This window comes from Macrobrachium nipponense, chromosome 39, assembly GCF_015104395.2.
Source record: "Macrobrachium nipponense isolate FS-2020 chromosome 39, ASM1510439v2, whole genome shotgun sequence".
Classification (NCBI taxonomy): domain Eukaryota; kingdom Metazoa; phylum Arthropoda; class Malacostraca; order Decapoda; family Palaemonidae; genus Macrobrachium; species Macrobrachium nipponense.
Window position 1 is genome coordinate 36,864,157 of NC_061099.1, and position 24,257 is coordinate 36,888,413.

The 24,257-nt window shown below is 44.3% G+C and overlaps 1 protein-coding gene across 1 annotated transcript in view; it reads right to left on the minus strand.

Annotated features, from left to right (window-relative positions):
• LOC135210308 (small ribosomal subunit protein uS14m-like) overlaps positions 1-23,809 on the minus strand; it is a 49,764-nt gene extending 25,955 nt beyond the window's left edge. The window contains exons 1-2 of the mRNA XM_064243192.1: positions 23,612-23,809; positions 5,620-5,723 (exon numbers count right to left, since the gene is read on the minus strand). Coding sequence (XP_064099262.1) covers positions 5,620-5,723; positions 23,612-23,794 — 287 coding nt within the window. The 5' untranslated portion in view covers positions 23,795-23,809. The remainder of the gene's footprint in view (positions 1-5,619; positions 5,724-23,611) is intronic.
• Between the last annotated feature and the right edge of the window lie 448 nt (positions 23,810-24,257).

The window sequence follows — 24,257 nt, forward strand, 5'->3', positions numbered from 1 at the left end:
TACCAACACACCAGATCCCTGACGCCTCTCTACCTCTGTTTTGTTTATGATTTTCTCCCCATGCTGCTGCCATCTTGTCATCTATGACATCACAACGCATTTTAAATAAATTAATACATTTTCTAAAATCAAACACATGTTTCACACACACTGAACAACACCCACCTTTCACTAATATAGAAAATAAAAATGTCATTTTTATAATAAAATGAAATTTTATTGCATACTTACTGAACAATTATACAATTGTAGGGAACCTACAGCTGTATATTTGTTCGGTAAGACACTGCAATAAAAACAAAATAACACTGACTAAACTGATATATAATGTATGTTTACATTATTACGCTACAAAATAAAGATGATAGCGAATGCAATGTTTACATTATTACACTACTTGTCTATCAACTCAGATACACCTAATGATGTTACATTACTCATCATAAAGATCAATTAAATAAAAGATATTAAGTTCACTACCAAAACGGTATTATCGAACACTATCAGGTCTGTAGCAAACGTAAAAATCGGTTCGACACACCAATGTTTACACCTGCCACTAAGCAAAGGTAGTTAATCAATTAACTACAATTTTGCTGTAAAAGTGAAGTATTAGTACTCCATTAACCCTCTTACGCCGAAGCCCTAAAAATCAAAACCTCTCCTGTATGCCGGCGCCGGTTTGGAGTGAGCGCGGAAGCGGAAAAAATAATTTTTTCAAAAAATCACAGCGCGCTTAGTTTTGAAGATTAAGAGTTCATTTTTGGCTCATTTTTTTTCATTGCCTGAAGTTTAGTATGCAATCATCAGAAATGAAAAATAATATCATTATCATATGTAAATAATGCGATATATGGTAGCGAAAAAAACAAAAAAAAAATTCATAGATAATTGTATTCAAATCACGCTGTGCAAAAAAAACGGTCAAAGCTAACGAGTTAATTTTTTTTTCGTTGTATTGTACACTAAAATTGCAATCCTTTTGATATATAATACATAGTAAAACAATAAAGCAACACCGGAAAAATATTATCACAATATGATGTACGAATTCGTAACGCGCGGACGTAAAAAAATGTTATTTTCAATAATTCACCGTAATTCTAAATATTGTTCTAGAGACTTCCAATTTGTTTCAAAATTAAGACAAATGATTGAGTATTACGATACTGTAAGAGTTTTAGATTAGAATTGCAGATTTCGACCATTTCGGACGAGTTAAATTTGACCGAATGTCGAAATTTTTATATATATACGTATTTCTTTATATGCACATATTTCGGAGATGGAAAAAGCTACAACCTTCAATTATTTTTTATTGTATTCTTCATGAATTTACACACATTTTGATATATAAAACTCTATAAAAAGGCTAATATGAAATGGAGCAAATATTAGGATAATGCGATGTACGTATTTCGGAGACTTGCGGCTGCGAATCGCGCGCGGAGTGAAGGTAAATATATTTTTCAAAAATTCACCATAAATCACAATATTGTTTTAGAGACTTCAAATTTGTTTCAAAATGAAGAAAAATGACGGAATATTACTAGGCCGTAAGATTTTTTAGCTTACAATTGCGTTTTTTTCAACTATTTCGGTAGTCAAATTTGACCGAACGTGGTTTTTTTTCTATTTATCGTGATTTATATGCAAATATTTCGAAAAAAGAGAAAGCTACAACCTTCAATCATTTTTTAGTTGTATTCTACATGAAATTGCGCACATTTTCATATATAAAAACTTTATTTAACAGCTAATTTTAAATGGTGCAAACATTTCGACAATCGCACAAAAAATTCTGATTTTTTTCGGAAGAGTTTACCGCGTGAACGTAAGGAAATTTTTTTTTTTTTTCACCATAAATCGAAATATTGTGCTAGAGACTTCCAAGTCGTTGCAAAATGAAGGTAAATGATAGAATATTACTAGAATATAAGAGTTTAGCTTACAATTGGCGTTTTTCGGGGGTTTTTTTTTTTTGGGGGGGGGGTGACCATTTCGGTAGAGTCAAAGTGACCGAAAGTTGAAATTTTTGCACCTAACGTTATTTATTTATATGAAAATATTTCGAAACTGATAAAAGCTACAACCATGGTTGTTTTTGTTGTATTGTGCATGAAATTGCGCACATTTCCATATATAAAACTTTATGTAACGGCAAATTTAAAGGGTTGCAAACATTAGGACAATCGCACGAAAAAATTTATCGGAAGAGTTATCGCACGAACGTGAGGAAAAAGTTTTTTCATAAATTCACCATAAATCGAAATATTGTGCTAGAGACGTCCAATTTGTTGCAAAATGAAGGCAAATGATTGAATATTACTATAATATAAGAATTTTTAGCTTACAATTGCGTTTCTCGACCATTTCTGTAGAGTCAAAGTTTGACCGAAGGTTGAAATATTTGCACTTATCGTTATTTATATGAAAATATTTCAAAACTGATAAAAGCTACAATCATGAGTATTTTTTGGTTGTATTTTACATGAAATTGCGCATATTTTCATATATAATACTTCATGTAAAGGATAATTTAAAATGGTGCAAAAATTATGTCAAAGTGACGAAATAATTTCCGAGATGTGTCACTGATACTTTTTAGTGCGATAAGAAAGAAATTCGCGCTTGCACGCCTGCGTAGCAATTGTAAACAAAACAACACCTTGATCCGTGAACTCCCAGCATCCCCAAGGCGCGTGATACAAAAGTTTTCGGCTGGTAGGCCTGTAAGTATTTTTCCGCGAATTTTAAAAAACTTTTCTTTTTTGAGCCGACGTATGATACGTCCAATCGGCATACGGGAGACATTTTGATCGACGTTTAATACGTCCAATCGGCGTAAGAGGGTTAAGAAACAACAAAACAAGGAAAAACTCATCCTGAAGCTTTTGGCTGAAGCTACTCAACTTTTGGCTTGGATACTGAAGTCTGGTAAATAACCAGCAAAAAAGGAACAACTGCAGCCAACGTCTGAGGTTAACTCCAGGAACCACAGAAACAGAATGAGTATTGCCTGCTGAGTCGTACCTAACCCTCTCGTTAAGTGGCGAGGATAATGTCATCTACAGAGAGCACAGACTATCAGTGTCGCTACCGCGAAATTTGAATCTAACCTGCTCCGAATAAATGCAACTGATACCTACGTAATTACTTGGTGGGTTACTTTGATAAAATCTGACATTTTCTCCTCTACAGCCTCCTTCATCATCAACATCTCTGAACCTAGTGTGAAGGACTTCTTGGTCACCTTTGCATATCATATGAGAGAAAATACACTGGTTCTAGTGTTAGTGAGGGATTTTTCTTTTAGATACTTTATACCCAGATCCAATTCTACCTGCTGAACTGTGAACAACTTCACTGATGACAAGCTTACACAGGATATGGATGCAATCACAGGTAAGAACCTCTCATTTTTGCCTACTGTCTCCAAATAGTACAAGGTTTAGGTACCTTTCCTACCATTCCTTGGTTGGAAAGGTGACTTCATGACTTAAGAGTAGCTTGCCTGGATGGAAATCAAAAGTAAGTTCTGCAAAATTAGGAGGCAGAAACTGCCAATTATGATGAGGGAGAACCACTTCCTTCTCATCTGTCATGGCATATACATATTCCATATCAAATGCAAACTGTTGTATAAGGACTGATTAAAGGAGGAAAGTTTCATTAACTTCTCATTGCCACTCCACTTCAAGTCCCAATCAATAGAGTTGACAAGGGTATCATTATTTTAAAGAGCCATACATTCTCCTTAAAAAAATAAAAAAATTGAGTCACAGGAAGAGTAGGCACACTAAAGTTCACTAGAGAGGATGAACCAATCTCCACTGATAGGTCACAAAGAACTGTGTCTGACAAGACAGGTGACATGGACAAAGTCATATGTATGACCTCAACTAAGTCAGCATTCAAGTGCTCAGTCATGTCATGTACCTGGTAACAAATGTGAGAGACCACTGCAAGCACACACTGGTACTAAAAGAACATACTGGGCAAGAAATGGGAAGAGGGGTAGCAGGTTGTGGTGATAGTCCAGTGAGCTAAGTGAGAAGTGTCAGGCCTAGCCTGAACCAAGTGATCTGCATGAGAAACTAGTCTTCCCAAATCATGTGTGTCAGGTGGCCCTGTGACCAAGCTACACTGGTGAGGTGCTCAGTGCCCTACCACCTTTATCTGACGATTGAAATCCCAACTGAAGGGGCAGAATGTTGAGAAGAATGCCTAGAAAAGTGTTCCTGATCTTTTGATGCAATATAAGACACTACTCTTAAAAACTATTTGCATAACTACCACAGGACCAATGGCATACATTACAATAATCTTTAGGTGTAAAAACATGGAAGTACATGTAACTGTTTCATTGGGAACTTCACTGGCCAATAAGGCCTGGGAATCTACTAAGCAGTAATGAAGTTACATAAAAGCTTAGCTGTGTAACATGTAGAAAAATAAAACTATAAAATTATATTTTAAGGCAATAAAACACACAACTCAAAAACTATAAAATATGTCTTTTTTTATAATAAGATTTTATGTATATAATTACCAAGTAGTTAAATAGCTTTAGAAACTATAGCTATGTAACTACTTGGTAAGTTGCATTCATAAAATATGTTATTTTAAAGCAATAAAACACACCACTAAATCATATTTTTTCATGGACTATGCATAGGTAAAGAAACTCAGGAAAAAGGTGTTACTTGAGAAAACACAGGACTGGTCTTAATTGCTAACTACAACTCAACAAAATGTAGGTCAGGATACCAAGCTACTGGAAAGTGAACTAAATGATTAAATTAACGGCACACAACAATTATGAAAGGAAATACAGGCACAAGAGACTTACTATAGTCAAACTCAGCCTTTTTGGCCACTAAGGCATTGCCCTTGTTTACCCTGGATTTTCCACACCATTGCCACTTCTCCCAAGGTAGGTACTTTCACCCCACCTCTCTCTCTCTCTCTCTCTCTCTCTCTCTCTCTCTCTCTCTCTCTCTCTCTCTTGTGTTCAGCCTCTGATCACCATTCTTGATTTGCTTTGGAGCAAATCCTTCTAACTGTCCTTTTGCTTACCTCTGTGGCTTTGGCTGTCCGCTGTTGGCTTTTTCATCTAAAAAGTACCAATTGACATTATAAATTGATTCCTTAGCCTGAGTGGGCAGGCAGGGGCAGCGAGAAGCGGGAGATGTTTCCATGGTGGTCAGTGACATGGAATGACCTTGTCGGGCTGAGGTGGCAACAGAGCACTAACCCAGCACTGAGGTGATGTCAAATCTCAGGAAAGCATTTTTAGAAAGATTCATTTTCCCATCAAAAAGTTGGTCATTCTTAAACATATAAAGTTTTATTGTACAACAGAGTAATTACCATATATTTAGTTAGTATAAAATATATCCGACATTTCTTCATCACTGTCGTGACGTACTTGGAGAACTGTGGCAACTGTGCAGCCAATGCCTTAGTGGCCGCAAAAACATATCCAGAAAAATAAAAAAGAACTAAAGACTCTCTTATTTCTAAAAGGAAGAGGACCTTTTAGATAAAAGTTCATATAATCACCCACTTTATATCTAAGCATACAGGATTAGTTCACTTGGTAAAAATATACATTACCTTGTTACAAGTCCTCTTGGTCTAGATGTAATAGCACATCTTTTATGCAACCTAGAAATGCTTGAGTCTCGTGGAAGAGCATCAATTTCCCCATCTGCCATTTCCTGGAGAAAAAATTACTTTAAAATCAACCTGTTTGCTGTTTGTGACACTACTGCTTTACTGAAACTTATTACTCTGGGTGCAAAAGGATGAGCTAGGAATCTATAAACATGATACTCTTGATCAATAATGGGTGAGAAATGTGATATTTTTCTTTTAAAACAAAAAAAAATTCTGTTGATGCTACGCCACTGCTTAACATTTAGACTTATCTGCAGTAGTAGTCGTCCCCAGACATTACCCCAAAAAGCATCTCTTTTTCCACCTTTCCAAGTGTGCAACAAGGTGACATAATGCCACTATCCAGCTATAGTATGCCACTGCCCACAGTACTTTACTGAACCACATCTAAAAGTTCACTCTCATTCTCACCGGGTTTTGCCAAATCAGTACTCCATGCTCATTCAGGGTGTTTCTATAAACAAATCAGTCAGTCTGAACATGGCAGAGGTGCTCCTCCACAGCCAAAGGTTTTAGTAAAAGATTTGTCCACCACTCTTCCTTTTCTACCCTAGATCACCAGTCATACTAACTATTTCCCTTTGATCTGGCAAGACTGAGCCCTGAGCACTCTTAACCAGGACACCTAATATGTTGAACTCCTCCAACTCTGATTTCCTCGCTAAGGCTGAAATTATAACACCAACCCTTCCCCACAGATATCACGAAGGAAACCCTGAGACATTTGGAATCACCATACATGATACCAGGGCAAGATGTACTTTTCTTGACACACCCTATTTCTTTTTCAACTGGTAAAAAAGTTGTCTTCTTGTTCCATACCAGTATGTCACACCACTCTAGGCTCTCCTATAAGAGGCCTTTGTCTTCACAAACACTGGCTTAATGGGAGAGCATAAATCAGATCTTTAGACAGTATGGACCCAAAATGGAGTTACTACCTTTTATGTCTGGAATAAAGTTAATTTTCCATTTTATGCAAAGTTATTAAAAAAGTACCTCACACCCCTCAACCAATAAACCAATCTTTACTATAATTTCTTACTGGATGGACACTTAAGGCTCAATTCATCACTCCTTTCAGATATCATTCAGCAACAACCAACATGAGGGATATGTAATTTCAGGAGACAATTCATCATTCCTTCATTAAAAACCCTCAGTTCTCATAGCAAGGCAAATCTGGTGCTCCTTGCCTGAGCAGAGCAGTAGCCCCTAACATTTCCATGGTGGTATAAACTCCATTTGCTGTCTGACTCCACAGACAATGTATCAGGTTGGTGAGGTACAAGGATGGTAAAGTCCTCTCCAGCGATGGAACTCCATCCTATATCTACAACTGCCTTCTTTACCAAAATGGCAAAATGAGATTTACTCCAAAGATACCTGTTTCTTGAGAATAGAGGTGGATACCTTACCTAGTTTGCTTAATCCTGGACTGCTCTTAAGTTTATGGTAAAGAAATAAAAAATTAGGTCCCACGGTCGCTATCAGCTGGGGTCCTAATATAATATTCAAAAGACATTCAGGAAGTCCTGCTAGAACTAACTGGTGACAAGATGCAATAATGCAACTAACCTATAAATAACAGTTCCTCAAGTATCACCTGCTCTGAAGCTGTTACTTTTCTCTGATGCCTCAAAGGAGTACATCAGATTTTTGGGCAACATACAAAAACAAAGAGCCACATTAAGTCCCACATTTCTGCTACAGTGGCCTAATGACAATTAAATTCTTTCTCTCTGGTGCAGAGGAGTCTAAATGTAACACTAATTCCAAAGTTTGTCCCAGGTTAAGTCTTATCTCCAGTGAGTATTAACAAAATTATAAAGGCCTTAGAGCTCCTCTAATCACTTCCTCACATACACATGAATGTTAGCTTCCAAATTACTGCTCAGTCCCCCTAGACCCAGCATCTCTCTATGTTCCCTGAGGACAATCTGGAAGGTTATGCATTTCAATCTTTCTCCATTTTAACCCCCACAGCCTGGGGATCATATATATACAATCACAAATAGCTTTGGGGCAGTTTAAACGAATTTCGGGAGAAAAATGTTCCTAGTTCCATATATCATTATTGGCAACTCTTCAGTTCACCCTATAAGATGTGAGTGAGCTGAGAAGCCCTCAGTCTTTGCTCGAAGTAGTATGGGGAATGTGGTCACAAATTACCATCCAAGGATGCGTCATAAATATTTTACAATAAATATGCTAAGAATTGGTTCCCGGTTTTATTTCTTATCTTTTATGATATTGTTATATAACACCAAAACAAAATATTGTTATATAACACCAAAACAAAATGATATTGTTAAGATACAATAAAGTTTTGTACATACTTACCTGCAGAGATATACTATAACTTTTTAGCTATAGACTCGGTCGTCCCGACAGAATTTCAAAAACTCGCGGCACGCGACAGGTAGGTCAGGTGATTACCACCATTCCCGCCGCTGGGGTGGCGGGGTCTGGGAACCCATCCCGTTTTCTAAGCCATAATTTTAATCTTCCACCTGTCTCCTGAGGGGAGGATGGGTGGGCCATTAATCGTATATATCTGCCAGGTAAGTATGTACAAAACTTTATTGTATCTTAACAATATCATTTTTGTACATGAAAACTTACCCAGCAGATATATACTTAGCTGATTGGCACCCTTGGTGGCGGGCAAGAGACAGCTAAAAACAAAATAATACTTAAACTAAATACATTAAAAAACAGGGAAAAAAACAACCTATGTTCTTGGATAAAATAATCCATGGTTCCTACCTGATTGGGCTGAAGACTTCATGACTACTGTCGATGAGTCTGCCTGCCTCAAGAGTTTCAACGAGGAAATGAACCTATGGTTGAATAACTCTTTGGATCGTGTCAATGGGGGCTAGCCCGCTTACGCGACAGAGCCTTATTCTGGATCGTACCAATGGGGGCTGACCCACTTACATGGTAGAGCCTTGACCTTTTGTCATATCAATGGAGACTCGCCCTCTTACATGACAGAGTTAAGGTTACTAAAAAATCATCACAAGGAGCACTGAAGCCAATCCCAATCACCTGACCATGTTAGTACTGTTATAATCTATGAATTGCAAGAGGGTTCCCTATTCCCTCTGACAATTAACCAATAAAAACAACCACCAATAAAAGATAATTTAAACACTAAACTAAATTAGGAAGGATTAGCCTCAGCCCCTTCTCCCAGCACTGAATTCGCCGAAACATAAGCTCCCAGAGCAAAGCTCTTTTCGTACGAAATTTTAACGTCTCTTAGGTAATTCGAAGCAAACAAAGAATTACATCTCCAAAACGTAGACTCTATAAGAGCCTGAAGAGACCATGTTTTGTGAAATGCCATTGACGTAGCTATGGCTCTCACTTCATGAGCTCTTACTCTGAGAACTTGAGGTGCTCTTCATCGCACTTAAGGTGAGCTTCCCTTATTATTACATCCTTTATGAAGAATGTAAGGGCGTTCTTGGAAATCGATCTTTTCGGATCTCTTACAGAGCACCAAAGACTTTCTTCTGTACCTCCCAGCAACTTTTTCTTCTCCAGGTAGAACTTGAGTGCCCTGACTGGACACAAAGTCCTTTCTAGTTCTCTTCCTGTTAATGAAGATAGTCCTCTTATCTCAAAGCTTCTTGGCCAAGGCGGTTTGAGGGATTTTCATTTTTTTGCTAGAAAAAAAATGTTTAAAGGAGCAAATCGCTGAATCCTTCTTAAAACCCACTTTACCTTCCAAAGCTTGCAACTCGCTAATTCTCTTAGCTGTTGCTAACGCAAAGAGGAATAATGACTTTCTCGTTAAGTCTCTAAACGAAGCTGCGTGAGACGGTACAAATTTTTCCGACATTAGGAACTTGAGGACCACATCCAAGTTCCAGCTAGGTTTCTTTATTACATGGTCTTTCGTGGTTTCGAAAGACCTTATAAGGTCATGTAGATCTTTATTATTGGTCAGATCTATTCCTCTATGTCGAAAGACTGAGGCCAGCATACTTCTGTAACCCTTCACTGTTGATACTGCCAGTTACAGTCTTTTCTCAAATATAGGAGAAAATCTGCGATTTCAGTTACAGAGGTACTGGAAGAGGATATTTTCTTTCCCTTACACCATCTTCTAAACAACTCCCACTTCGACTGATATACTTTAGAGGTGGAGACTCTTCTGGCTCTTGCAATAGCCTTCGCCACTTCTCGTGAAAAGCCCCTTGCTCTGACAAGTCCTTCGACAGTCTGAAGGCGGTCAGACTTAGAGCGGGGAGGTTTTTGTGAAACCTGTCGAAGTGGGGTTGTTTGAGAAGATCGTTCCTTAGTGGAAGCAATCTTGGAAAATCTACTAAACCACTCCAGCACCTCTGTGAACCAATCGAGAGCTGGCCAGAAGGGAGCGATGAGGGTCATTCTTGTTCCTTCCGAGCAAGCGAACTTCCTCAATACTTCCCCTACTATCTTGAAAGGAGGGAAGGCGTATGCGTCCAAGCCCGTCCAATCTAGCAGAAAGCTGTCTACTGCTACTGCTTGTGGATCCGAGATCGGGGAGCAATAGTTCTCTAATCTGTGATTCTTGTTGGTCGCGAACAGGTCTATATTGGGCCTTCCCCACAGATGCCATAGTTGCTGGCAAATCTGAGGATTGAAGAGTCCATTCCGTGGGTAGGACTTGTTCTTTTTCTGCTCAACAGATCTGCCCGGACATTTTTCTCGTCCACCTGCACAAAACCTTTTGAGAGAGAGATCTGCCTTTCCTGAGCCCAAATCAGGCAGATCCTTTGCTGATTCGTACAGGGAAAAGGAATGCGTCCCCCCTTGTTTCTTTATATAAGCGAGGGCTGTTGTGTTGTCCGAGTGAATCTGAATCCCAGACCTGAGACCTGTTCCTCAAAATGAACTAAAGCTAGATGAATGGCTGTTAGTTCTTTCTTGTTTATGTGCCAGGACACTTGTTCTCCTTCCCAAGTGCCTGACACTTCTTCCGAACCTAGGGTCGCTCCCCATCCTGAATCTGAGGCGTCTGCAAATAACGCTAGGCGAGGGTGGTTTCTGTAAGCGAAGGGAGATTCCCTTGCTTAGTTCTGTGGATCTAACCACCAGCGGATATTCTCCTTGATCCCTTTCGAGATTGGAAATGTTTCTCCCAGATTGTTGGACTTCCAATCCCATTTCTCCTTCAGATAAAATTGAAGGGGTCGTAGGTGTAGTCTTCCTAAGGAAACGAAATGTTCCATCGAGGAGAGGGTACCCCAGTAAGCTCATCCATTCCCTCGCGGAACAATGTTCTTTCCATTAAGAAGACTGCCACCTTTTCTAAGCAGCGTTCTCTCCTTTCCTGCGAAGGATACGCTAGAAAATCCCGAGAATCCATCTGAATCCCCAGATAGACAATACTCTGCTGGGGAGTCAGCATGGATTTCTCGCGATTGACTAAAAGTCCTAGGGACTTTGTCAAATTTAGAGTAACTAAAGATCCTCCAGACATTTTTTCTCCAATTGGGCTCTTATTAGCCAATCGTCCAGATATAACGAGATCCTGATCCCTTCCAGATGTAGCCAATAAGCTACATTCTTCATGATGTCCGTGAAGACTTGAGGGGCAGTCCGAAAGTCCGAAACACATCGCTCTTGGAACTGGAATACTTTCCCTTGGAACATGAATCTCAGATATTTCCTTGCTGCCGGATGAATTGGCACATGGAAATACGCATCCTGAAGGTCCAGGGACACCATCCAGTCCCCTGGACGAAGAGCAGACAGAAACAGAGGAAGACGTCTCCCTCCATCGAAATTTCTTCTTCAAGACAAAGAAATTCAGGGCACTGACGTCCTAGAAACCCGTCTCCATGCCCCCCCGATTGCTTTCGGTACCAGGATAGCCGATTATAAAATCCTGGAGACTGGAGATCTTGAACCAGTTCTACCGCTTCCTTGGAAATCATCTGTTCCACTGCTTGCAAAATAGCAAGCTTTCGGACCGGATCCGAGTATCTTGCAGTCAACTCCCTTGGAGTTGTCGTCAAAGGAGGATTTTCCCTGAAGGGGATCAAGTATCCTTTTTTCAGGATCGAGAGGGACCAAGAGTCCGCTCCCTACTGCGCCCAGACTTTTGCAAAGTGGAGTCGTCTCGGCGCCTACTTTCGTCTGGAGGACTCCCTGCTCATCTAGACTTCCCGAGGACCTTCTAGATGGTCTACTCCTTCTATCTGGTCTGCGACCTCTAAGAGGGGTCCCTAGAAGAGGAGGCACCTCGAAAGGGCTGTACAAAAGAGGGTCTCTCTTTTTTCTCTATAGGCACGGCTGGCCTAAACTTCTTGGCTGAGTGAGTGAGGAGATCCTGAGTTGCCTTCTCCGTAAGAGATTTAGAAACCTCTTTAACAGTCTCCTGTGGAAACAGATGCGGTGATAAACACGGTGCAAAAAGAAGAGATGTTCTTTGTAAAGGTGATACGGCTCTTGCTAGAAAAGAGCTAAAGACCGATCTCTTCTTTAATGACTCCCCGTTCCGAAAAAAAGCGAGGCAACCTTCTACGGAAAACCGTCCATAACCGCTCTGTCCAAGCAAGCCAAGGACGCTTGAAAGTTCCTCCATGGGAGACAAAGTCAGTGTCCTGAGCTCTCTTAGCTAACGCTCCCAGAGCCCAGTCCATAAGTTGAAGACTTCCAGGGTCTTAAAGAGGCCTTTAGAAGGTGGTCTAGCTCACACATGCCCCATGTTGCCTTAGCAGAAAGCAAAGATTTCCTCCTGGAAGAGTCCACTAAGGAAGCAAAATCCGCATCTGCGGATGAAGGGAGGCCTAACCCCATAGGTTCCTTGGTCTCGTACCACCACCTTCCTGGTTTACCTGTTAACTTGGAATTGAGGAGGGCAGGAAAAAACTGTTTTGCCCGCTTCCCTTCTGGAAGTCAACCCACTCTGAAAAGGTCTTTAAGGACTTTGTTTTTCATACAAAGAGCAGGGCGCATCTTGACGAAGGAAGACGACTTGAGAGCTTTTGTGCTTGACATCAAAGATCCTGGTGAAGGAGGGTCAGCAGGATGAAGGGAGTCTCCGAACTCCTTTAGCAGCAAAAGTGAAAGTCTCTTGTAGTCAGAAACTGCTACATCTACGGGCTCCTCCTCTTCCGATACCTGTTCCAACGGATCCACCGAAGGAGACCGTTTTGGAGTGATCTGGCTCTTCCCGGGAGAAGAACTCCTTCCCCGAGAAGGGGAGCGCTGAACGTTCGAGCTTCTATACGAAGAGTGAGGCTCCTGCCTGTCCGAAACACTCTTGCGCCTACTAGACTCTTGTTGTCTAGGATCTTGCGGTTCGCCAGGTTCGTCGGCGCTTGCTAGGCTCCTGGCGCCCTGATTCAGGGCGCTTGAAAAGATCCCCGCGTCCTGATTCCTGACGCTTAACAGGCTCTTGGCGCCCTAACTCTTGACGCCTAACGTACTCCTGGCGTCCTGCCTCCTGGCGTCCTAACTCCTGGCGCCCTGACTCATGGCGTCCTGACTCCTGGCGCCCTGACTGCTGGCGTCCTGACTCATGGCGTCCTGATTCCTGCCTTCTAGCAGACTCCTGACGTCCTGAATCCTGTGGTCTGAGATGGGGGGGGGGGGGGGCTCTTGACGCCCTTTCTTGCGTCTTGTTGCCTCTTTGCGCCTGCCTGGCTCCTGGTCCTGCAGACCCAAAGGATCCTGATACTTAAATCGGTTTTGTCTATCCTCCGGTTCCTTGAACCTAAACCGATCGAGACTTCTGCTCGATTCGCGGCGTTCTCATAGGAGAGAGGCTACGATTCTTCCTGTCTACCAGGATACAAAGCTTTACCCGTCATAGGGCGCTTTGGAGAAGAAAGCCTATAGGGCGAAAGAACTCTCCTCTCAGGAGAACAACTCCTATCGGACGAGTCTCTCGACGAAGGCGATAAACGCCCTGGAGATTGTGAGGGTTCTCTCCTATACGAAGAGGGGGCACTTAGCGGAACTCTTAACAGGGAGGCGCGAAATCAAAAAATCTTTCCTCCTTGTCGAGTCCTTAGCAAAGGAGCCTACTAAAGAAGCTAACTGCTCTTGCAGGTTAATCAAAAACTTCTTCGTAGGATCCTGAAGAGAAGACTCCTCTTGTTTCGTCTTCTTAGGTACCGAAGGCCAATCCTCGGGAAAACGCTCAGGGCTGGAATCAGCCGAGTCTCCTTTAGGCGCCTTCCAGGTTCTCTTCAAAGGGCGCGAAAAGAGAGGCCGAACTCCATCCTCGTTTAGGAGAGGAAGAGTCTGAGGCCAAAACACTCCGTAGGACGCCTTTTCTGCGGGCCAATCCGAGGCAAGCTGGGACTTTACAACAGGAATCTGCCGAAGGGACGCCTGACCGCGTTGGGGATGTTCTGCATCCTCCCTGCGGCTTTCGACATTCCTCCTCCCCTGGTCCTGGGAGTTTTGGAAGCGGTCTAGGCCTAGGAGCAATGAGGAACCGGTCAGACGCCCCCTCCACTGCACTGACACTGCACAAGTCACTATCACCACTCTTACCTTCATTTAGAGCTCGTACTGAGCTTGAAGTTTCTTGATTCGAAGCTTTTACATTTTCCCTCTCTGAAGAAGAATCTTTGGATTCAGAACAGGGAGAAGCAGCTGAGGCTAAGGGAAAATCATTAGTAGGAGAGTTAACTTCTTGTTCTATAGAACAAGATCTACTAGATGACCTAGCTGAAGCCTTTCTTACTCTATCTCTCTCAAGCTTCCTAAAATATGAAGATAACTCCTTCCATTCAAGCTCTGTAAGGTTCTCGCACTCAACACAGGTATTATTAAAAGAACATTTATTCTCTCTGCATTTAGCGCAAATACTATGAGGATCTACTGCCGATTTTGGCAGCCTAACCTTGCAACCTTCCCTACTACAAACTCTAAACATAGGTGAAGCCTTAGCGTCAGACATCGTGAAAGAGTAGTCAAAACCAAAGTCGAAAAACAGTCTACAATAAGCGTATGCCAAGCCAGAGAAAAAACAGAATACGTCACCAAAAAACCAATCCAAATTCTCGGCAAACGAGTAGAAATCCAAGATGGAGGAACGAACAATAGGTGTTGTCCGTTCAACCGACAGAGAAATTATGGCTTAGAAAACGGGAATGGTTCCAGACCCCGCCACCCAGCGGCGGGATGGGAATGGTGGATCACCTGACCTACCTGTCGCGTGTGCCGCGAGTTTTGAAATTCTGTCCGGGGACGACCGAGTCTATAGCTAAGTATATATCTGCTGGGTAAGTTTTCATGTACAAAAAACAAAACAAGTCATTTGTAACATGACTACGGTAATTGTTACTATCCTACGATGGTTGAAATGCGATTTGGTTGTTCTTAGCAAATCAGATAGGTAAATTTTATTGTTACTGTTTCTTTATTGATTTACATTGCTTTCAACTCTAAAAATTATGCTAAAGCTTTTAACGTCTTGCACTTTATTATTTATATTAACAATAAAGCTATACGTTTCTTAGTTATGGGTAACTGTTTGCTCATACGTATTAATATGTAGTACATACATCACAAAAAGAAAATGAAACAGTGCTATGAAAAAGACTATGCCTATACTATAAAAAAGGGGTGGGGTAACAATTAGTTGCTAAAAGATGGCTCTTGGGGTTTTGGGATGGTTTGGGGTGTACTCCTGTTTAAAAATGACAATTTGTCGAAAATTGCATTTTTCCTAAACTATACAAACCTGAGGTCCTTTAACAATAGGAAGGTAACTAGCGGCAGCTGGGACGGTCGTAAGCTTCGAACATGGGAGAACGGTAGTTAACTGCTTGTCCGATCTGTGCGCGGGAGGGGCGCGCGACCCGCACGAGGGTGAAGAATCACTTTTGCTTTGTTTAGGCCCATGCAAAAAGTTGCAGAGTGAGGGGTGGCATGAGGTGGGACTATATGTAAAGGACCTCAGGTTTGTATAGTTAGGAAAAATGCAATTTTCGACAAATTGTCATTTGTTCCGATACGTAATACAAACCCTCGGTCCTTTAACAATAGAAGACTCACTTCTTGGTGGGAGGAATCTGAGTCTTTTTGGTGAACAGACTGGTGTTCGTCCAACCCTGGAGTGCCTCCCTGGTCGTAAGAGCAAGGGAGGGATCCAAACCTCTGTCCGATTGATCTGGGGTGTGCACCGCAGGATCAATGGTCAGACCTCTGGGCCAAGTACTAAGAGAGAGGCAAGCGTATCTCTTCGTACCAGCAAGCAAGAACTTGTTCCTGTTTGCAAGAGACAATCATAAAATGATGGGTTTGTCTCAATTTGGCATCCACTTCCTCCCCCTTGTTGGAGGAAGTGGTGGATATTTACTCCTATCCCTACTGAAAGGGATAGGATGGTGCTCTATTGAGTAGCTCACTGCATCATCGTCCTTACCCAGCAGGGTGACGACCGTGTCCCTCTACCCAAAGGTAGAGGGAAGAAAAAGATGGGAAGAGGAGCCAGTCACACTCTCATTCCTCATCCATTCTTACGGTCACACCAGGACTCGATGCTGTTCAGCCTGCGAGGGTCTGGGTTAACTACACAACGTGTTGAGCAACCACCACGGTTCCCAAGGAAAAAGATCCAAGGAACTGTGGGCAATATCCTGAAGGTAGAAGGAGGTGCATGCGGTCCGGTTGGACCAGGCGCCTGCCTTCATTACCTGCGCCACGGAGAAGTTCTTGCGGAACGCGAGAGAATGATGAAGAGGCGTCCACACTCATCCTGGGTGTCGAGTTTCTTCAGACAGCTCCGTCGCACCTTCACAGGACAAAGCAGCATAGCCTTCGTATCGGAGGCGGTGACGTCCATTAGGGAGGGTATTGTGAAGGACTCGAACCAATCGTCAGTTACCGAAGGGTTCTGAGTCTTCGCTACGAAGATCGGTACGAAATCGAGCGTCACAAATCCCCATCCCTTTGTGCTTGACTTCTCAAGAGAAGTCATGCAGTTACCTAAGAGAAAAGAAGGGAATAGTCGTATGACCTATCCCTCTTCTCGACTTTGGTTATGTACGTACTCATACTGACAAGCTATTAAGACGAAGTAATGATTGCTCTGGAACAACCGAACTAAGTCCGCAGCATAGTTCGTAACTGACTCGGATGCTCTGACAGCTGCCGAGTGCCGACTGACTGGTTCGGAATCAGTAGAGGCAAGTTGTCCAAGCATCCGGGTAAGTCACGTGACCTTCGCCCTTAAAGAGTTATGCTGAGAGACCAAACAAATAAAATATTTGTTAGTCACCGATGCCGGACGGCGCGGCGATGATTCTCTTAATGCATAAGCTCAAAAGGCGAAAGTCAATTGCCTTCAAAAGACCGAGGTCCTGATGGCAAGAAAAATCTCATAGATGTTGAATCTCAGCTTAAGGAGAAACAACACTATGTGACGTTGAAGACGAAGGTAGGCAATGAATGCAACCTACGTCTTCCAGCTGAATCGAGAGAAGGAATCTCAAGATTCTAAACCTGTGCTTACACATGACTGAAAACGCTAACCGCCATTTCATTGCTGTCCGTTGTGCAATGAAAGCGGGCGTTCTTCAGTAAAATGAAACAAACAGGGGAGAGCCGCTTGAAGAACTGCTTCTCATGGGCTGAACGTTTGGAAGTAGAGCTGGCAGGTGTGGGAGTAGGCGATGTCTTTCAATACATCTGCTAATCCGGGGTGAACAATGAACAATTGTACACCTCCGAAATACAAGATATTTTGAGGACAAACTCGAGATTCCCGCAAAAATCATTCGCATTATCGGGATACGATGCAGCAAGAGATACTTTACAGGAATTTCTGTTACCGTGCGGTAAACAGAAAGATGAGAGTCGAATAGATATCTCTGTTTAAAATTCTCGCAATACCGAAGACGATGAATACTAGCGTTTCTCAGCAGTAGATGGTCATTCATGTATGCGAGAATCCCCGTTAATCAGAGACTTAAGTCCGTGATTGTTGGGCAGAGATACGGTTGTTATTCAATCAAAGCAGGTGAGAAAGACATAAACAACCGTCTATCTCAAAGCGGCAGCTGATACTGAAATGAAATGCCTCGGGCAATTCAATACGCAGTAGCTGTCGCTGACTCGTCATCCTGAGTTGCCAAGTAATCCTTTCCACGAAGGAATGCGTTCGGCTAGAACCAACCCCGAGCATAAAAGATATGCTCGAGCAATTATATTTAAGCGAAACGAATTTCGGTAAATATAAAAGCTAAAATGGTGTTGTTGTGACAACACCATAAGTATATAAAATTGAAACTGGAAACTCCTGGGAGGTTGCAGGCAACCCGTGGTTGCAGTTCAATTAGAATACTTTTCGTCTAAGTCGCAATCCGTAGAATAACCAGGATATGCGCCTACCCCTCGGACCATTCAACTGCTTAGCAGAATCATGTCGCGAGGTTAATATACGTAGTATATTTGTAGGATTCTGAACAACGATCTCCATCCTAAATTCTTTCCTTCAAGAAAACAAAATAAGGATGGAGATCGACCACCTTCGTTCTCTATTCAACGAGAGTGAAGGAGAAGTCTTCCTCGAAGGAAAGCTTCAATGGTGAACAGAATACTAAGACGATAGTTCCAGCCAAACTGGATATTCCCGTCCGTTCTTCTCTATTCCAGGTTGGTCGCCTACTGTGAGATAGTCTTCTTTCAGCAGCAGTCTTCTTCCTAATGCTAGAAATTCCAGGAATTCGAGCATAGGCGAGGTTCCCGATTGTCGTGTAACATATCGGGGATTCTCGTCTCGCTCACTTTGGACCGTGGTCTCGCCTAAGTGTTTGGAGATCGTAAGAAACTCTAAACACTCTGAATGCGCTAGAAATTCCGTAGAATTCTAAGCAGTCTGCGAAACCCCCACCGAATTCGTCAAACGATATCGGCTGGTGGTCCTCTCGATTCCCGTAGAAATCGAGAATGGGGCCAAGGATCCCTCCTCAACGACCGGGGCTTACGTCAGGTAGGACCGAAGGTCCCCCCTGGTAGCGCAGTCCCCAACGTGGGATCCTACAGAGAAATCTCTGTAGGATCCTTCCCCTTTCCCTCGTAGCCGTAAGGAGAGAGGGAATGGGGGAGGAATTGGATACTCGCTCGCCTTCCCAGTGGAACTAGCAGTTGGAGAAGAGTAGGAGCAGCCATCGCCTTGCGGCGATGGCCGGCCTTCAGAGTCTGGGAAAACGTATCGTTCAGGAAGGAGAAAACGTTTTTTCCCCCGAGGAGGGTTACGAACTCTCACTGTAAGGTAAGGGGTCTGGCCCCGACACTGTGAACGTCGTCTGGGTGGGGCTGATCGACACCTGACAGGAGAGAGCCGATACCGTCCTCCGACTCATTCCAGTCCTCGTCGAGGTCGAAACCTCTCAGGAGGACCGAAGGAGTATTTAAATACGGTGTCCGAAGACACGTAGAACGCCGCTGTCGCAGTAGAGGAGGTGGAAGTAGCTTGATCGACGGCCAGAACTGAGAGAGCCTTCTTGTCCGGAGACGAGAGACTCTGGTTCAAGACAGAATCGGTAAGCTCTGATCGCGGCATACCACCGTCGGTTTGGGTTCCCTCTCGGCCCCAAAACGACTCGAGCAGAGACATGGGCTCTGCTGGTGGGAGCGGCGATCCTTCCCCCCGGTCGTTGTGCTGACGAATCAGTGCAATAACCTGGGTAAAGTTACTCTGAATCTCGGAAGTTACAGCGTCTTGAGGAGTAGGACCGTCCAGTCCCTCCAACAAGAGCAGCTCCCAGGACCCTCCTCCTTCAGAAGAAGGACCAGCAACAGATCCCTGACGGTTGCCTCCAATCACTTGCGCGTACGTCCTGGTTGGTCCTAAGACCAACTGGCACGTGCGGCGTCGTGACGGGATCGTGAGCGGCGCATCTCTCACGATCACTCCTATATACCTAGCTCTTCCTGGCGTATGCCGAGGAAGTTGAAGGTATCGGAGAGACAGAACTGACGCTACCCCCCCTCTACCCCCTGACGGTCGCCTCCAATCACTTGCGCGTACGTCCTGGTTTGGTCCTAAGACCATACGTGGCACGTGCGGCGTCGTGACGGGATCGTGAGCGGCGCACCTCTCACGATCCACTATAGCTACCTCGCCTCTTCCCGGTGTAGCCCGAGGAAGTTGAAGGTAGTGGAGAGACAGACCTGACGCTCCCCCCCCGCTCGCTGGCAGGACCAGCGTACGTGGGGGGCTTGCAGCACCGATCACACCAACCCGCGTGGGGATCGATCTGCAGGCCTGGCCGTGCCGCTCACCTGTGGCGAGCGGCTCGACTGAGCACGTCGACCCCGGTCCCGTGCGTCAGACGAGCTGCTGCTGGGTCACCGTATCCGCCCGGTCCCCGGTGTGGGAGCGGCGGTCAGGTGACCTGCAGAGCTCGCTTTCGCCGTGAGACCGGTGAGCGTCCTCGCGGCACGTCAAACCCGCTGGTACCAGCCGAGGCTGGTACCCAGTCGGTCGAGGGGACCTGGGGACCTCTTCCCAGCCTCAACCCGTGGCCGGTCAGAGACCGTCACGTCCACCGAGGTACCTGGCTGGTCGCTGCGAGAGCGGCCGCTGGCCTGGCGAGAGTCACCTGAGCGGCTCTCGACAGTCTTCTGCTCCGTGCCTCCCGGTCATGACGCTGAGCGAAACTCAGGCGTTCTTAACTTTGGCTGCACGGTCACCCGAAGGAGATCGTACACTCGGAACTTCTCGCGGACGAGAAACCGAGCCGGTACCAGGCTTAGCATGCAGAGCTGCCAAGACCATGGCAGAGGGTGTACCAGCGGTAGCCAGCACACCCTTGGTCCCCGTCTTCTTCTTCTCAGAAGGGGAGACGGGCCCCCGTTCCCGAAGGGAACAGGAGGACCAGCAGAAGAAAACCCCCCCGTCACACCGGAATGTGACGAGCCCTTCGAAGTTCCCCGAAGGAGTCTTCTTAGGGGGAATAACAAAACCCGGTTACCAGCTGGTCGCTGCGAGAGCGGCCGCTGGCCTGGCGAGAGTCACCTGAGCGGTTTCTCGCCAGCCTTCTGCTCCGTGCCGTGGTCTTGGCGCCGAGCGAACTCTGGCGCCGAAACTTTGGCTGCACGGTCTCCCGAGGGAGAGCGTACACTCGGGATCTCCCGCGAACGAGAGGACCGAGCCTGGAACCTGGCGTAGCGGCATCGCCCGCTAGCACCAGGCGAGGAAGTACCAGAGCTAACCGATACTCCTCTGGTACCCCGTCTATCTCTTCTTCCTTACGGGAAGGGGAGACGGGTGGGCCCCGCTCCGAAACCCAGGAAGGACCAGCAGGAGGACCACCGTCCCACTGACCGAGTGGGCGGGCCCTTAGAAGTTCCCGAAGGAGACTTCTTAGGGGGGGGAGGCAGCCTTCTTCTTCTTCGGCTTATGGGCCTTAGAAGTCGAAGGGGAAGACAGGGGGGGGAACAGCGGAAGAGACAGCGAGGCAGCCAAACAGACAAGATGACACCTTCCTCTTCTTCGTCAGCTCACGCCAGGGACAGTCGTCAGGTCCTCCATCCAGGCCGGAGTCGGGCCTATTGCCGAAGCAACACGGCCCGACTGCACCTGTCCGGAAGGACCTGGGACTGGGGGGGAAGACACACCATGGGCAGGACCAGCATGGACAGACGCAGGAACCAGGAGCGACAGGAACAGCAACCAGCTCAGGAGCGGCAGGAACAGCGGCAGCGGTAAACACAGAAGGGAGGGCAGCCAAGCCAGTAGCGGGAACCACATCAGCGACAGGTACGGCAGGCCCAGCCATCGCCTCGTAGAATCATCGGCAGCCAGCGTGGTACTGGCGGCCGGTCCAGGGGCGAGCTGCTGGAACAGCGGAAGTCTGGGGCAGGCAACACGAGGAAAACACAGGCGGCGGCGGCATACCCTCCTCGGTACGGCGGCGACCGGCCCTAGAAGCGGGCAGACGGCGTCACCGACACAGCATGGGGAGTGTAGACCAGCGGGGGGAAGCAGCATAAGCGGCCGTGAAGGTTGTAGTGGAGACCACTCCAAGGTCACCGCCCCAGACCTCGCTAGACTCTGCAGCAGATCGTGGATGCTAGGCACGCCCTGCAGCCGCAGTGGTCCATACCTGTCCAAGGTCGTCTCCCACGGCTGTAGCACCTGCGGTAGCATAGACAGATTAGTAAGAGGGGTTCCCTCACGCACGGGGGGGGGGGAGACATGCCCCCACCCCAACGAACGGAAGAAGACCCCCAAAAACAAAATACGAGGAAGCTGAGCGGGGGGGCAGGAAAGAAGACGAAGAATCGGATACCAAGGGAGTCGCGGGAGAGCTTTCCGACGACTTCCTGGCAGACCTTCGCTTCCCCTACCCCCGCACAGCAGTGAAAAGTAATATGAAAATGAAACAGAATACTGCACTTGCGATTCACTTCATAGAACTTAAAGAGGGAAAAAAAATTTCAATTCCCGGTAAGAGCGGAAACTTGATCCATAAAATATTGATGCTATCATAAATATATTATGAAAATGAACAATACTGCACTTGCTATTTTCACTTTCACAGCAATAAATCGTAAAGATTAATTGGACCGGGTAAGAGCGGAAATTGATCCAAAATTAAATTTGATGCAATTAATAAATGAAAATGAAAAAGAAAACTGCATTGCGAATCCACTTTCATTGCATTCTATTCATACAAAATAAGAGGCTCTTGCCGAGCGCAATCAAGCTCTCGGCAACGAACGCACAGGGCAAAAATATAATGAAAAAGAGTACTTACATCTTTCAATTACACACTTTCGCCCAAAATACATGACTCGGCGCGAGTGCGCCCGCCCTCGGCACCGAGACATAATTCAAGGGTTCAATTCATGAAAGAGCGGAAATCGCCGTCTCTACGGCGATAGCTCCATGTTGATTCATAATTAAGTAATGAAAATGAAAAACAGTGTACTTACAGTTTATTTTCATTTTCAAGGATTCAAACCAAACCATTAGTAGAAAACACAATATAAACAAAGCATACGACGATGAAGCGGGCAGAGAGCGATGACGAACACCGTCCTTCACACCCGCGGCCGAAAGCAAAAGTGATTCTTCACCTCTCGAGCGCGCGGTTGGCGCCGCACGATCGGACAAGCAGTTAACTACGTTCTCCCTTGTTCGAAGCTTACGACCGTCCCAGCTGCCGCTAGTTACCTTCCTATTGTTAAAGGACCGAGGGTTTGTATTACGTATCGGAACAATTTTTAATTGTTTTTAGGATGATAATTTAAGATATATTTTTGTTAAAACTGTCAAATTAGGCAGTGAACTGTTAAAATAAGCAGTTACAAGCATTTTACAGTAGTTTAATCAGTTTCCTTTACAGCGGGGTTCAGGGTTGGCTCGGACGCTTTAATCCATTATCTTGGCGAGCTACTGTATTCTGAGTGTCTGAAATAACACAGCAACCGTCGATGAGACAATTGACTTACTATAGCACATTACCCATGAGTGTATTTTAATTTTAAACAAATGGCAATACAGCATTGTTCTTGTTCTTGTTTCTGTAGTTTTTTATTGATCTTTTATGTGTTTGTATAGGGTAGGAAACTAAAATTGCATGTTCATTTAGGATAAATTTTTGGTTAGCCTATTACAGGCTACAATCAAATCTGCTTTTCAATTCTTTTTGTCATCCCTATAGTAGATCTATGGGTGCAAATAATCAAGAGGTTAGCATTATGGCAAGTCATGAAAAGACAAAAAATCACAACAAGTTAGAATAAATCACAGCACCAATCATGTCAGGCATGTGCGGTTAGCCCACCTAAGCAAAGACATTCAGTCCACCAACTGCAGTGATTAACTGGGAAAAAATAACATATCTTTTGCAAAAGAAAAATAAATCTATTTCTATTGCTGACCAACATACTGTGAGCAATACTGGGAAATTATTAAATAGTATAGAATAAAAAAAAATTGAATTTTACTTACAACAATCTCTGGAGGCATAATCTTATTAGCTTTTCTTATGGCATTGATGTTCAGTCTTTCAAAAGCAAATTCTTTTACTATTTTACGATTTCTAACTTCTTTCACCATCTTCCAGTTGGCATATTTATCCAGAGCACTGGATGTGTGGATCCCACATATTGAAGACTGAAAAAGGTTAAACATTCAATATTAGAACAAAGAATTCTCAGAAAGTTAAAAACTACAAAGTAATTCTAGATAAACATAAAAAAGTTTTCACATTAATTTGAACTTTATAATAACTGCACACCTGAATTACTTCATTTAGGAATATTCCTGGTGCTATCTGGAACCAGATGTTGAAACTTACTAACAAGGTAGTTAACTGAAGGTAGGTAAATGAGAGCTGGAGGGCCTATTAATGGTACCTCTCGTGTCCTTCAGCACCAGGGATTATGCAAGGTTGTCTGAGGCAGGATTATAATAAAGACCCAAGGTCTGTACTCCTCAGCAAAATGCAAATTACTTTAAAAGTGCTATTTGTTCCATAGAAAAGGCAAACATTTGCCTCTCTTTATACTATTCAACTGGGAGGATCTTGTCCATGCTACAAGCAAGGTTTGGGATTTTGGAATGAGATTAGTCATCCACAAGTTTTTAGACAGGA